At 34.3% G+C, this 13,952-nt stretch overlaps 1 protein-coding gene across 1 annotated transcript in view; it reads left to right on the plus strand.

Annotated features, from left to right (window-relative positions):
- LOC145270219 (uncharacterized) overlaps positions 1 to 10,846 on the plus strand; it is a 64,120-nt gene extending 53,274 nt beyond the window's left edge. Inside the window, exon 3 of the mRNA XM_080125851.1 lies at positions 8,192 to 10,846. Within this exon, the coding sequence (XP_079981977.1) occupies positions 8,192 to 8,831 (640 nt within the window). The 3' untranslated portion in view covers positions 8,832 to 10,846. The remainder of the gene's footprint in view (positions 1 to 8,191) is intronic.
- Positions 10,847 to 13,952: the final 3,106 nt, after the last annotated feature.

A 13,952-nucleotide genomic window follows, 5' to 3' on the forward strand; every position in this document is an offset into this window, starting at 1 on the left:
ATCGGTAAACACTGTATGTTTTTCGAGCTGAATAAACATTTTACATTAAATAAAAACACTAAAAACATATCCAGTTTGGTAGAAAAGTAACTTATCTTGCCTTTGATAACATGTTTTTTTGACAACTTTTTCGAATCTATGTGTACAGTAATACAAACCCAAATAATAAGTTGAAAGGGAAACCATTGTTTTTTTTAAATCTGAAAACTCCATTTATCGACGACTAAATCTTGTCCCAATTCTGTAGAAGCACGTTTTATTATTATTATTATTATTATTATTATTATTATTATTTTTTTTTTTTTATTTTTTTTTTTTACCACTTTTTCGTACGTCTGTGGATCGGAACACAAACCCCTTTTTTACTTTTCATTTATTTTTAATCAAGGGGCATGTTTTCAATCTACACCGGGTACGAATTTTTTTTTTTTTTTTTTCAAATTTGTTTTCATCATTTGAAATGTTCATAATTTAAATCGATTAATTTCTGTTTTTAATCAGAAATAAATTCAAAAGGTAAGAAAATATTATTTATTTGAAAAAAAAAAAATTGCAGTTTTCACGATGAAACGAAAAAGTTTTAGTTTTAACTTATTTTAAAGCGTTTGTTTAGTTAGAATTACAGTACACTTATTGCTTGGCAAACATATGTTCCTTGGCCTGATACTACACTTCACCTTTTCTGTTCTTGGTCAGTGGAAATAAAATCCTTCTTGACTGAGACAATTAATTTTTTTTTTTGTACTTCTCCACTTCTCCAGTTTATCGCCGAAAATCGAGACGCCATTTTTTGGGGGCACCTGTCGTTAAAATCAGAGGGAGAAATCAGTATTATGACCGGCGAAGTAGAAAATAAATGGTGTTTTTTTAGATTAGGTCCACCTCCACAATTTTCTTTTAAATGAGGACTTTTGAAGGTTTTCGACTATGCTGAATACGGAAATCGCATTGAAATTTTGGAGAAATAAGTAGTTATCGAGATATAAAAAGTTGTTTTATGCATTGCATTCTTTGGCGGCCATCTTTGTTACGCGCGTATATTTGTTTATGGCGCGCACGCGAGTAACAAAGATGGCCGCCAAAGAATTCAATGCATAAAACAACTTTTGGGTTTGTATTACTGTACACATAGATTCGAAAAAGTTGTCAAAAAACAAATATATAACAAATAAATGTTATCAAAGGCAAGATAAATTACTTTTCTACCAAACTGGATATATTTTTTGTGTTTTTATTCAATGTAACATGTTTATTCAGCTCCAAAATCATACAGTGTTTACCGATGTACTGGAAAATTCAAGATGGCGTCTGACTCTCTCTTTAACACGGTAAGTTTAGGAAAAGGTGTTATAAATAAAAAAAAAAAACTGGATAAAATACTGTTAAAACCCCGCTCAATATATGTTACCGTGAGGTTGATATATATTCGGTGAGTTTTAATAGTATTTTGTCTAGTTTTTTATTTATAACACCTTTTCCCAAACTTACCGTGTTAGAGAGGGAGTGAGGCGGCGCGCCTCCGCCTCACTGAGGCGGAGGCGCCATCTTGAATGTTCCAATACATCGGTAAACACTATGTTTTTTGGAGCTGAATAAACATGTTATATTGAATAAAAACACTAAAAACATATCCAGTTAGGTAGAAAAGTAACTTATCTTGCCTTTGATAACATTTATTTGTTATATATTTGTTTTTTGATAACTTTTTCGAATCTATGTCTATAGTAATACAAACTCCAACTTTTTATATCTCGATAACTACTTATTTCTGCAAAATGTCAATGCGATTTCCGTATTCAGCATAGTCGAAAACCTGTTCAAGTCGTCATTTAAAAGAAAATTGTGGAGGTGGACCTAATCTAAAAAAATACCAAATAAATAACAAAAATAAATAAATAAAATGACAAAAAATTTTTATTAAAAGTTATATTTTCTTACGCAATCTTTTAAATAGATGTTTTTTACAATTATATTTTGATACACTTTTTATTCAACATAAATGTTCTGGTTTTCAAATGGCGCTTTTTCCCAGTTTAAACAATTATGAATATGTCTTTTTTAATTTCTGTTTTTAATAATAAAAATATACATACGTTCCATGAAAAACTTTCCCGTTTTAATTAGTTAAATCGAAACATTTCCAATCAGACAATTACAGATATATGTTCTCTTTCACTTTATTTACTTGCTTTCATATTTTTCTTTATTCGGGGTAGACATGCATACAGTGTTTACCGATGTATTCGAAAATTACAAATGGCGGCTACCTCGCAGTTGAATATGTTAAGTTTAAGAAAATGAGTCCAAGCTAAAAAACTATACAAAATACTGTTAGAAACCCACCGAATATATGTCAGCCTATGTCATGGTAACATATATTGAGTGAGTTTCTAACAGTATTTTGTATAGTTTTTTTAGTTTGAAATCATTTTCGCAAACGTAACGTATCCAATAGCGAGGTAGCCGTCATTTGTCTTTTTCAAATATATCGATAAACACTGAATGTTTTTGAAACTGAATAAACATGTTACATTAAATAAAAACACTAAAAACATATCCAGTTAAGTAGAAAAGTAACTTATCTTAACTTTGATAACATTTATTCGTTATATATTTGTTTTTTGACAACTTTTTCGAATCTATGTGTATAGTAATACAAACCCCGAAAACCTATAAAAGTTGACATGTTGAATGTGAACGATGAGTTGGACGTAATGTAAAAATGTACCAAATTTAAAATGGAATGAAATTTAGATTTCTAGTTAAAAGTAATTTTTATGGAAAATTGGGTAAAATCGAAAGCAAAGCTTTTGGGCTTGTTTGGAAAATGGAACGGAAATTTAAATCTTTTTTCTGTTTTGATTTTTTTTTCTTTTGTTTTTACTTGTGCATGCGCCTACAGAATCCAAAATCTCTGCTGGTACAGTGGGGGAAGGAGTGGCTGGTTACCTTTAATGCATCTAAAACCAAGCTCTTATCTTTACTTCATCAACGCTCTGATCCCCATCTAGCATCAGTTGAAATGAAGGGCTCTCGTCTAGGGGAGGTGCCATGTTTTGACAAGCTTCTGGGTTTGATCTTTACTCCTGATCTGAAATGGAACACGTACATCAAGTCTGTTGCCAAGGTTGCTGGAAAAATAGTAGGATCCTTCTACCGTTCCAGAAGATATCTCACTGCTGATGCAATTCTCAATCTATATAAGCCAAGTACGTGCAAGGATGGAGTACTGCTGCCACATCTAGGCAGGAGCTGCTAAAAACAGCCTATCCTGCCTTGACAGAGTACAAAATAGACTTCGTAGCTTAGTGGGGGATGCCCTTTTCGTTGACATCTATGATTGACAATTGGCAATTACCTCAATGTATTTTTTCAAAGGTTTTTGGATATGCTGACGATGAAGAACGGCTTTCGGAATAGACACCCTCAACCTCCTCCATATTAAGAACGGTTTTCGGAATAGAAATCATTTTTTGTTCACTATATCAGCAACAAAAAACATATTCCATATAACATATCTACGATTTGGTTCCCACTAAATGATACACGTATTCACACACACACACATGCACACACATATGTATATATATATACACAGTCATCCACATACAGTACTGTTTCACTGTTTCACAGCTCATCAGTGCGGCTAAACAGGCAACTACCTCAAGCCAGGATTGAAACCCGACCGTCTGTACAACAGTCAAGGCACCTAACCATTATGCTATCGGTGGCTGTTGAGCGAGTCCTGAGTTTAACGATGTTTTGACATCGTCCGAAATACCTAAGCTCAATTTGTTTACATAAAGAGCATCGTTTATACGTTAATGGTAATTCGTGTATCACTTCTCAATATGCTCAACTCAAGATGAGGAGCATTATAATCGTCCACATACAGTACTGTTTCGCTGTTTCACAGCTCATCAGTGCGGCTAAACAGGCAACTACCTCAAGGCAGGATTGAAACCCAACCGTCTGTACGACAGTCAAGGCTCCTAAACATTATGCTGGATGCTCAATGTTTCCTGGTCGTACAATACATTTAAACATGATATTTTATGCAGATTGTGTATGTATTATTATAGAATCAATCCTCTATTGAGAGGGATAATTTCCCCAATGGACTAATTCATAAAAACAAATAAAAAAAATAATAATGATAATGACGTTAATTAAATTCCATCTGTGTGAAGTCATTAATGGTCACCCATTTAGTACTAACCAGGTTGAACGTTGCTTAAATTTAGTGATCCAGCGGGAACTGGTGTGTCAATGTGATTATGCTGTATATAATAAACAATGCTCCCATTCATTCCAACCAGATGGTGAGTCTAGATGTTGTAAGTCGTTCATGAAAGTATCCACTGATGAAATTCTGACAGTGGTACGGGACACTTGCATCCCAATTGACAATATAACAAAGATGTTGACCTTCTGTGTGAAAACTACATACTTTGTGATGGGATCTGATATATATTGGCAGGAAGAAAGTCTGGTGAGGGGATCACCATTGTACGAGCCAATGTATACATGAAATACGTTTAACATTTTAAACATTTTAACAGAACGTTAAGCCAAGGAGATTGAAAGAAGTAGCCATAGCTATTTATGGTTGAGAAGATTTCTTGTAATTATTGAAGGAGACAAGCTTAGTCTTGGCATCATTAAATGTGACCATCCATTTTTGTCCGCATTCCATTACAGATTGGAGGTCTTCCTCTAGTGCTTGTCATTTCCTTAGGATATGTGTTCATTTGTTTTCCCCTTGTGCCTGTTATATATGGTTTGAAAGGTAATAAAAATAGTCTTAATTCTTGTTAATAGCGTGATTTATTTTTTTGCCAGATCTGATAAATAACTTGGAAAGTGTTGATGGAATTGGATTAATGGTTAAAAATTGAGTTACAAGAATATTTTAGTAACTATGGATGAAATTTTTAACAAAATTGTAGAGACTTCAATAAAATGATAAAGAAAGATGGAGAGATTAAAAAGACTCGACAAAGAATTGCATCTAAAACTCATTGTTTATTTTACCTTGAAGCAATATTTTGTTTTCAAGTCCTTAGTGGCAGTAGTGCATGTGTGATTGTGAGGCAAGGGTTGTGCAATCCCCAACCACATCTCTCCTGAATCGGCACTGTTTGAATCCAGTAGCAAGAAGAATTCCAGGACGACTGGAAGCAATGCCGAGATAAGCAGAGAGCACATACAGCACCTGAAAGTTCCAAATGGTCACCCATTTAGTACTGACCAAGTTGAACGTTGCTTAAATTTGGTGTTCATTTGTTTTCCCCTTGTGCTATTAGCGGTAGAGAAGGTTTCTTGTAATTATTGAAGGAAACAATCTTAGTCTTGGCAGCATTGAATGTGACCATCCATTTTTGATCCCATTCCACTACAGATTGGAGGTCATCCTCTTGTGTTTCTGCCATTTCCTTAGATATGTGTTCATTTGTTTTCCTGTCGTGCCTGTTATAGAGTGTGGTGTCATCAGCAAATATACTCATCTCAGAGACAATTTGATCAGGAAGGTTATTTAGGAATAATAGAGGCCACTAATTAAAAATTTGAAAAAGTTTGGCTCAAGTAAATGAAACAATCACCATCCTTGGTGAACTGCTTGATTACGTTGAGCTTCACCACTTATCAAGGCCAAGAGGTCACTCGAGGATAAGGGTTAAAGAGTGTACAGTAGAAATTGGACAATATAGTAATCGTTAATAACTTTGGAATTCCCTTCCGAGTCCATGCTTTCCCAACTGTACTGACATGCAGAAGTTCAAGTGTAACGTGAACCGACATCTTGCTGCCCAACTCCCTACACAGTACCCCTGATGCTTATGTCCCTGATAGTATCCCCCTACAACAAAGTAGCAATGTGCCTTGTTTGGGGTGAAAATGTAATAAAAAACATTTTTTTAAATAAATAAAAAAAATAACAACCCAAAGCAGTTGTTAATAAGTTTTGCGTAGTTTGTAAATTTGTTTTTTTAATTCAATTTTCACCCTAAACAAGGCACAGTGCCACTTTGAAGTAGGGGACTACTATCGGGGACATAAGTTGCAGGGGTATTATGAAGGGAGATGAGTAGCAAGATGTTTGTTCACATTACACTTGAACTTCTGCATGTCAGTACAGTTGGGAAAGCAACAACCCGGAAGGCAGTTCCAAAGTCTATCAGTTTGGGGAAGAAACTATTGGAGTAGAGGCCTTCTTACACCTAGGGATCTCTACTGTGAAGGGGTGGGATTTAGCTGTTTGTCGGGTTTGTCAGGGTATTCACGTCGAGGGGGTACAAGGGCTTGAAGTTCATCAGAGCATTCACCATTAAAATATTTGTAGAACAAGCAGAGGAATGCAACATTTCATTGATGGGACAGAAGTTGAAGGTTCACGGTCTATAAGATTGGCGACTTTCTTTTGAACCTTGTCCAGGAGTGGGAGACTAGTAGCAGATGCACCAGCCCAAATGTGACAACAATACTCCATACATGGGCAAATGATGGCTTTATAGAGGTACAGGATACTTTCAGGCGTTAGTAGTTTTCTAGCATGGTAGAAAGAGCCCACCTTCTTCGCAGCAGCCTTGGCAATGCTCTCAATGTATCTATTCCAGTTCATGTTCCCTGTAAACGTTAGGCCAAGGAGTTTAAAAGAAGTACTTTTGGGTAATGTGGTTTTGGCCATTGCTATTGGTGCTAGAGAAGGTTTCTTGTAATTATTGGAGGAAACAAGCATTGGCAACATTGAACGTGACCATTTTTGATGCCATTCCACTATAGATTGGAGGTCATCCTCTAGTGTTTCTGCCATTTCCTTAGGATATGCGTTCATTTGTTTTCCCCTTGTGCCTATTATAGAGCATGGTGTCATCAGCAAATATACCCATTTCAGAGATAATTTTATCATGAAGGTCATTTAGGAATAATAAAGGTCACTAATTAGAATAATTCCTTTGTATCAATACTTGTGTTGATTACAATTTTTGTTTATTATTTTTCTAATTTTTTTTAATAAATTTTTTTCTTTACAGTTACGGTTCGAAAAGCGTTAACGGCATGACCATCTATATAACAAAGCTGTTGACCTTCTGTGTAGAAAGTACATACTTTATGATGGGATCTGATATATATTGGCAGGAAGAAGGTCTGGCGAGGGGATCGCCATTGTCCTTGATACTGGCCAATGCATACATGGAATACTTTGAGGAAATGGCATTAGGATTAACACCACTAAAGCCAACAATGTGACTACGATATATGGATGACACGTTCATACTCTGGCTCCATAAGAAGATGTTTAAACGTTACTAGAACTTGATCCATGCATCTATACAGTTCATGATAGAAAAAAAAAACATGATAACAAATTGATATTCTTAGATGTTCTGATAACTTGCACTGGTCAGGGGTTCATACCATCTGTATACCGAAAACCACCTTACACTGGACAGTAAGTAAACGTCAACTCCCACATAATATAATGTAAAGAAAGGAATCATCCATTGCTTACAACACCAAGCAAAAGCAATATGTAGTAACAGCAGTGCATATCAAGAAAAGATGGATAGTTTAAGAGAAACCCTCCACCGAAACAACTATCCAGTGAGCATGATATCAGTTCCAAGAAATCTGGACCAGACCCAAAAGAACACCATTCAAAAACTCACCACAGTTTGTATGAGGGGATTATTGGAAAAACTTCCATGAATATGTAATCCATATGACATCAAGACATTATGCAGAAGTGATTCAACTCTGCGTAAACAGCTTGTGACAGTCGAGCATCCTTCAAATAAAATAATGACTTAGAACTGTGTATATGAAATCCCATGTAAATGTGGAAAACTATACAAAGGTAAGACGTGTCATCTGTTTAAATTATGATTTTTGTTTATTATTTTTCTAATTAGTTTTTTTCTCTTTACAGTTACGGTTCATAAAACATTAACTTCGTGAACATCTATGGCTGATGGATTTAGTCTTCCACAATAGACAGAATCACAAATTTGGAATAAACATGGAGACCCATAATAAACAAAAACGTTATTTTTGCGAAATATGCAAATTAGTTTTTATATGCAGTTCAGATTTAAATAAACACTCACAAACACACAGTGGGCAGAAACCTCATTCTTGTCAAATCTGCGATGCTTCATTTTCTGGTAAATCTGCGTTAAAAATACATGAGGTGCCATACTGGAGAAAAATCATATTCTTGTGAAATATGTAATTCTTCATTTTCTGTGAATTCTTCGTTAAAGAAACATCATCGAACACATACTGGAGAGAAACCATATTCTTGTAAAATCTGTGAAAATTCATTTTTTGATAATTCTGCATTAGAAAAACACATTCGTGTACACACTGGAGAAAAACCTTTTGTTTGCAAAACATGTGGATCTGCTTTCTCGCAGAGTTCAAATTTAAAAATTCATGCAAAAAAACATTCCGGTGAAAAGCCTCACTGCTGTCAAATTTGTGCTTCTTCATTTTCAAGCATCCAAAATCTAAAAGTCCACAATCGTGTACATACTGGAGAAAAACCCTACGAATGTGGATTATGTCGGCGTTGTTTTTCTGAAAAATTGTCGTTAACAAAACATGTTCGGACACATACTGGCCAACGTCCATACATGTGCAGAGAATGTGGCTCATGTTTTTCGCAAAGTTCAAATTTAAAAGTTCACCTGCAAACACACATTGGAGACAAGCCTCATTCTTGCCAAATATGTCAAGCTACGTTTGCAAGTTTTTCTACGTTAAAAATCCATTCACGAACACATACAGGTGTGAAACCTTATTCTTGTGAAGCGTGTGGCACTACATAACACAATGTTGTAATTTAAAAACACACATCATGCGAAAACACAAGAAACAAGGTTTCGAAAAGCAATCGATAATGTTTGTGCAGCTAAAAGACATATGAGTGCTAAAAGAGGTTTTAAAAAGTTTAAAATTCTACGTTTCATTTTTTGGGATGCTATCTGACGTTAAGCTCAAAGTGTAGTATCTGTCCTAGTATTTTTTCTGGGACATTTTTTTTTTCCAATGTACTACTTAATAAATGTCAGTGGCATTCGCCATTCTTACCATGGGAAGGAGGGATGTTTTGTAACACGCATGTGTATTTGTACTTTTTTGTTGGAAAAAAACTCCTGGTGAAAATATAATGGATTAGATTATATAATAAAGGCTAATTTCTGACCTTGAAGTATTTTTTAGCTCCTTGCACCAAGTAGCTTCATGTCTTGTCTGGAGCAATTTCTAATAAAATAATCTTTAAAAATTCACAGATGCAACTTTTCTGAAGACCAAGCTGAATGCACCTCTGTTATATTAAAAGACACAAAGGACTTATTCTTGTGAAGCGTGTGGTGCTACATTTTCACAATGTTGTAATTTAAAAACCTACATCATGCGAAAACACGCAAGAGACAAGGTGAAGAAAAACAATTGATAATGTGACAATGATTAATTATAGCTGCACAAGACCAAGGCTTACTCACAAATTGATTTAAGAAAATGGCTGGTCTACAAAAAAAAATAATCAATGCATATTCCGTCACTCGGCTGTTGTAAGCCCAACCCACATAATGTCTGGATACAAGATCCTTCTAGCCGATGGTCATTACACTGCCCACCACAACAAAGTATGTAGATACTTACATTGGAAGATCTGTGGACAGATGCAACTAGACAGGTCATCGAACATCTGGGAACATGAACCACCACGGATAACATCAAATGGAAAAGTTACAGTGTTCTACGACAAAGACATACAGGCAGGCAGATACATAAAAGACAAGGCCATCAAACCAGATATTGTAATATGGAAAAAGCCCACAAGAACTGCATTCATTATCGATGTCACAGTCACAAATGATTTTGGCCTTAATAGAGCTGAACAGAAAAATATAACAAAATATCAGGAACTAAAAGGTAATCTAAAAACAACATGGTCTTCAAAAGAAATAAACATTATACCGGTTGTGATGAGAACAACTGGTTTAATAAAAAAGAATCTTCAGAAATACTTAGAAGCAATCCCTGGAAGACCAAGCTGTAACGAAATACAAATAGCAGCTATAAAGGGAACATCATCTATTCTTAAAAGAACCCGCGGATATAAATTTAAATCATAATGGAATCAAGTGTTAGATCCAGGAGGCAGCTCCCTTGATTCTTTCAAACTAACAAAAGTAAAATAAAAAAAGAGAAAACGCCTATGAATGAGGAGTATGTCAACGTTGTTTGTCTGAAAAATTGTTGTTGTGAACATGTGGCGCTACATTTTCACAATGTTGTAATTTAAAAACATGTCATGCGAAAACACGCAAGAGACAATGTTTAGAAAAAAACAAATAATAATGTCTATTCGAAAACGCATCTGTTATCTAAAAGACATATGGGTGCTAAAAGAGGTTTTCAAAAAGTTTTAAAATTATATGTCAAATTCTACGTGGGAAGATATGTTTCTTATTTTTTGGGATGCTATCTGACCTTAACATCAAAGTGTAGTATCTGTCCTAGTATTTTTTCTGGGCCCGGTTTTTTCCAATGTACTACTTAATAAATGTCAGTGGCATTCGCCATTCTTACCATGGGGAAGGAGGATGTTTTGTAACACGCATGTGTATTTGTACTTTTCTGTTGAAAAACATGACTCCTGGTGAAAATATAATGTATTACATTGGATAATAAAGGCTAATTTCTGACCTGGAAGTATTTTTTAGCTCCTTGCACGAAGTAGCTTCATGTCGGAAACGTTGTGAAAATCAAGATGAGAACAGTAGTCCAATGAATCCAAATAATAAAAACTGAATAAATTGGTAAAAAAGTTAAAGATTACTTCTTTGTGTTGTATTTTTTTTATGCAATAAATAAAAGCAAATATTTCTTTTCCGGTGAGTGCCGCATTTACTTTGTGTGTGTTTTTTTACTTAGAGAACCTGACAAAAAGAAAATAACACAATTGCAAGCAAAGAAAATCAACAAAGTTAGGATCAGGATTATCTCCCTTTTATTATTTTGGTTTTATAATTAAGGAGAATTATAGGTTCACGCCGTCATTCCTGGTGTTACTGGATTAGACTGTCTGAAGATGCTGGCTACTTGACCGAACATGCACGAAGCAAAACTCAGTCATGTTCTTCAAAATATAAGAAAAAAACAAACAAATAAACTCTACAAAACAACCAAACAAAACACTAAATAATTATTTGAAGGTATAACAAACTTGAAGCATAAAACATTTTTTCTTAAGTGACTGAATTCGGCATTAAATGACCCGAAAAAAATTGATATAAAACAAACCAACCAAAATAACAAACACCATGAATAAATATTTGAAGATATAAAGAATTTGAAGAATAAACGCTTTGTCTCCAAATTTACTGGATTTAGCATTAAATAACTCGCTAAGGTTAATTTAGCTTCATGTCTTGTCTGGAGCAAGTTCCACTAAAAAATTTCTAATAATCTTTAAAAATTCATGGATGCAACTTTTTGAAGACCAAGCTGAATGCGCCTCTGTTATATAAAAGACACAAAGAACTTATTATTGTGAAGCGTGTGGCGCTAGATTCTCACACTGCTGTAATTTTAAAACACATCATGCAAAAACACGCAAGAGACAAGGTTTAGAAAAAAAATTAATGTTTATTCGAATGCACATCTGTCATATAAAAGAATATATATAAAGAATTACAAATTCTACAAAAATGTGAGTCTTTATTTCAGTTGGATTATATTGGATAATAAAGATCTTAATATCCAGAAAAATATTTGTCTGTTCCAAATTTAAAGGTGATAATCGTTTTCAGCATACCCTATAAAACGGTAAATGCTAAGGTGAAAAGAAATTAGTAAAAAATATCACTGGAGAATTAAAAATTCTACAAAAATGTCAGTCTTTATTTCAGTTGGATTATATTGGATTATAACGCTCTGAATATCCATAAAACTATTTGTCTATTCCAAATTAAAATGTGATATTCGTTTTTAGCATAGCCTATAAAACGGTAAATTCTAATATGGAAAGAAATTAGTTTAAAATATAACTGGAGAATTACAACTTATACAAAAATGTAAGTCTTTATTTTAGTTGGATTATATTGGATTATAAAGCTCTTAATATCCAGAAAACTATTTGTCTGTTTAAATTTTTAAGGTGATATTCATTTTCAGCATATCCTATAAAAGTGGTCAATTTAATAGTGAATGCTGAGGTGGAAGGAAAGCAAAACAAAAGCTTATAAATTTTATGGAAACGCAATTTTTCAGATTTACAAAAAAAAACACAGTCGAGAGTGTGAACCAGTTGATTTGCAGCTGTAACGTTCTGTTGGGGGAAGCCTGTCATACAATGTCATACAATGTGATACGATGGTGTGTGCAATATCGAATGCAGCAGCAAATCCTGGGGAAATTTATCAGAAAGAACAGTTGGATATAAGTCATACATGATCCACTGATTGCTACAGCTTGAAAACAGAGCTATTAAGCCTGACATTGTGCCATGGAACAAGCAAGAGGAAAGAGCAACCTCAGTAGAAGTTACAATCCTGAATGAATAATGTCAAAAACTTCCTATCAAATATGCCCGGTGAACCAAGTGCAAGACAGAAACAATTAAATTTGATAGATTTTATTGCTAAATGGGTTTGCCTGCATATCCTATAAAAGTGGTCTATTTATTGAGGGGACACAAGTGCAAAATGTTCATCAGAGCACAATCCACTAAAATATTTATAAAACAGAAACAGTGATGCAACATTGCGGCGATGGGTCAGGGGTTGGAGCTTAGTTGATAAAGTATGACCTATTTGATTGAAAACTCTTTTTTGGACCCTTGGCTTGTAGTTTGTCAGCACCTCCACCATGAAAATACTTGTAGAACACGCCGACGGATACAACAGTCGGATATAAGTGATATATCATCTGTCATGACTATGCAATTCCTACAGTTTGAAAACAGAGCTATTAAGCTTGACATTGTGGCATGGAACAAGAAAGGGAGAAGCAACCTTAGTAAAAGTTACAATCCCGAATGAATAATTTCAAAAACTTCCTATCAAGTATACTCTGTGAACCAAGTGCAAGAGAGATAGAAACAATTGGATTTAAAGAAATGGGCAACATTCCCAGGCAATTTGAACTGGAGCAAAAACATTGAGGACATTGCAAAGGCTGCTGCAAAGAAGGTGGGTTCCCTCTATCGTGTTAGAAGACTACTTGCACCTGAGATTATTCTGTACAAGGCCACCATTCGCCCATGCATGGAATATTGTTGCCACATCTGGGTTGGTGCATCTATCACTAGTCTTCTGCACCTTGGATAGGATTCAAAAGAGAGTCGCATACCTGATAGGTCTTGAACTGTCATCTAAGCTTCAGCCTATATCCCATCAATGAAATGTTGCATCCCTCTGCCTGTTTTAAAAGTATTTTCATGGTGGAGGTTCTGACGAACTACAAACCAAGGGTCTAAAAAGAGTCTTCAATCAAATTATACAACTAAGCTCCAACCCCTGACCCATCGCCACAAAGTGACCTCTCTGCACCTGTTCATATTATAGAGATCATTGTGATTAAATAAAAAAAAATTATAAGATCATAGAGATTAGAGAGATTACATGAATAAAATTATAGGGATTATCATGATTTAATAAATAAAATTATGAGAATTATTGTTATAAATAATTAAAATTATAGGGATTATCGTGATTAAATGAATAAAATTATAAGGATTATTATGATGAAAGAAATAGAATTTTAGGAATTATTGTGATTGAATAAATTTATAGGAGTTGTTGGGATTAATAAAAAATATAGCAATCATCGTGATTGAATAAATAAAATCATAAGAATTATTATGATTAAAAAGATAAAATTATAAGGATTATTTTGATTATTTAATCAAAATAATAGGGATTATTCTAATTAAATAA

This window comes from Euprymna scolopes, chromosome 46 (assembly GCF_053919585.1).
Source record: "Euprymna scolopes isolate OS-2025 chromosome 46, ASM5391958v1, whole genome shotgun sequence".
Taxonomy (NCBI): domain Eukaryota; kingdom Metazoa; phylum Mollusca; class Cephalopoda; order Sepiida; family Sepiolidae; genus Euprymna; species Euprymna scolopes.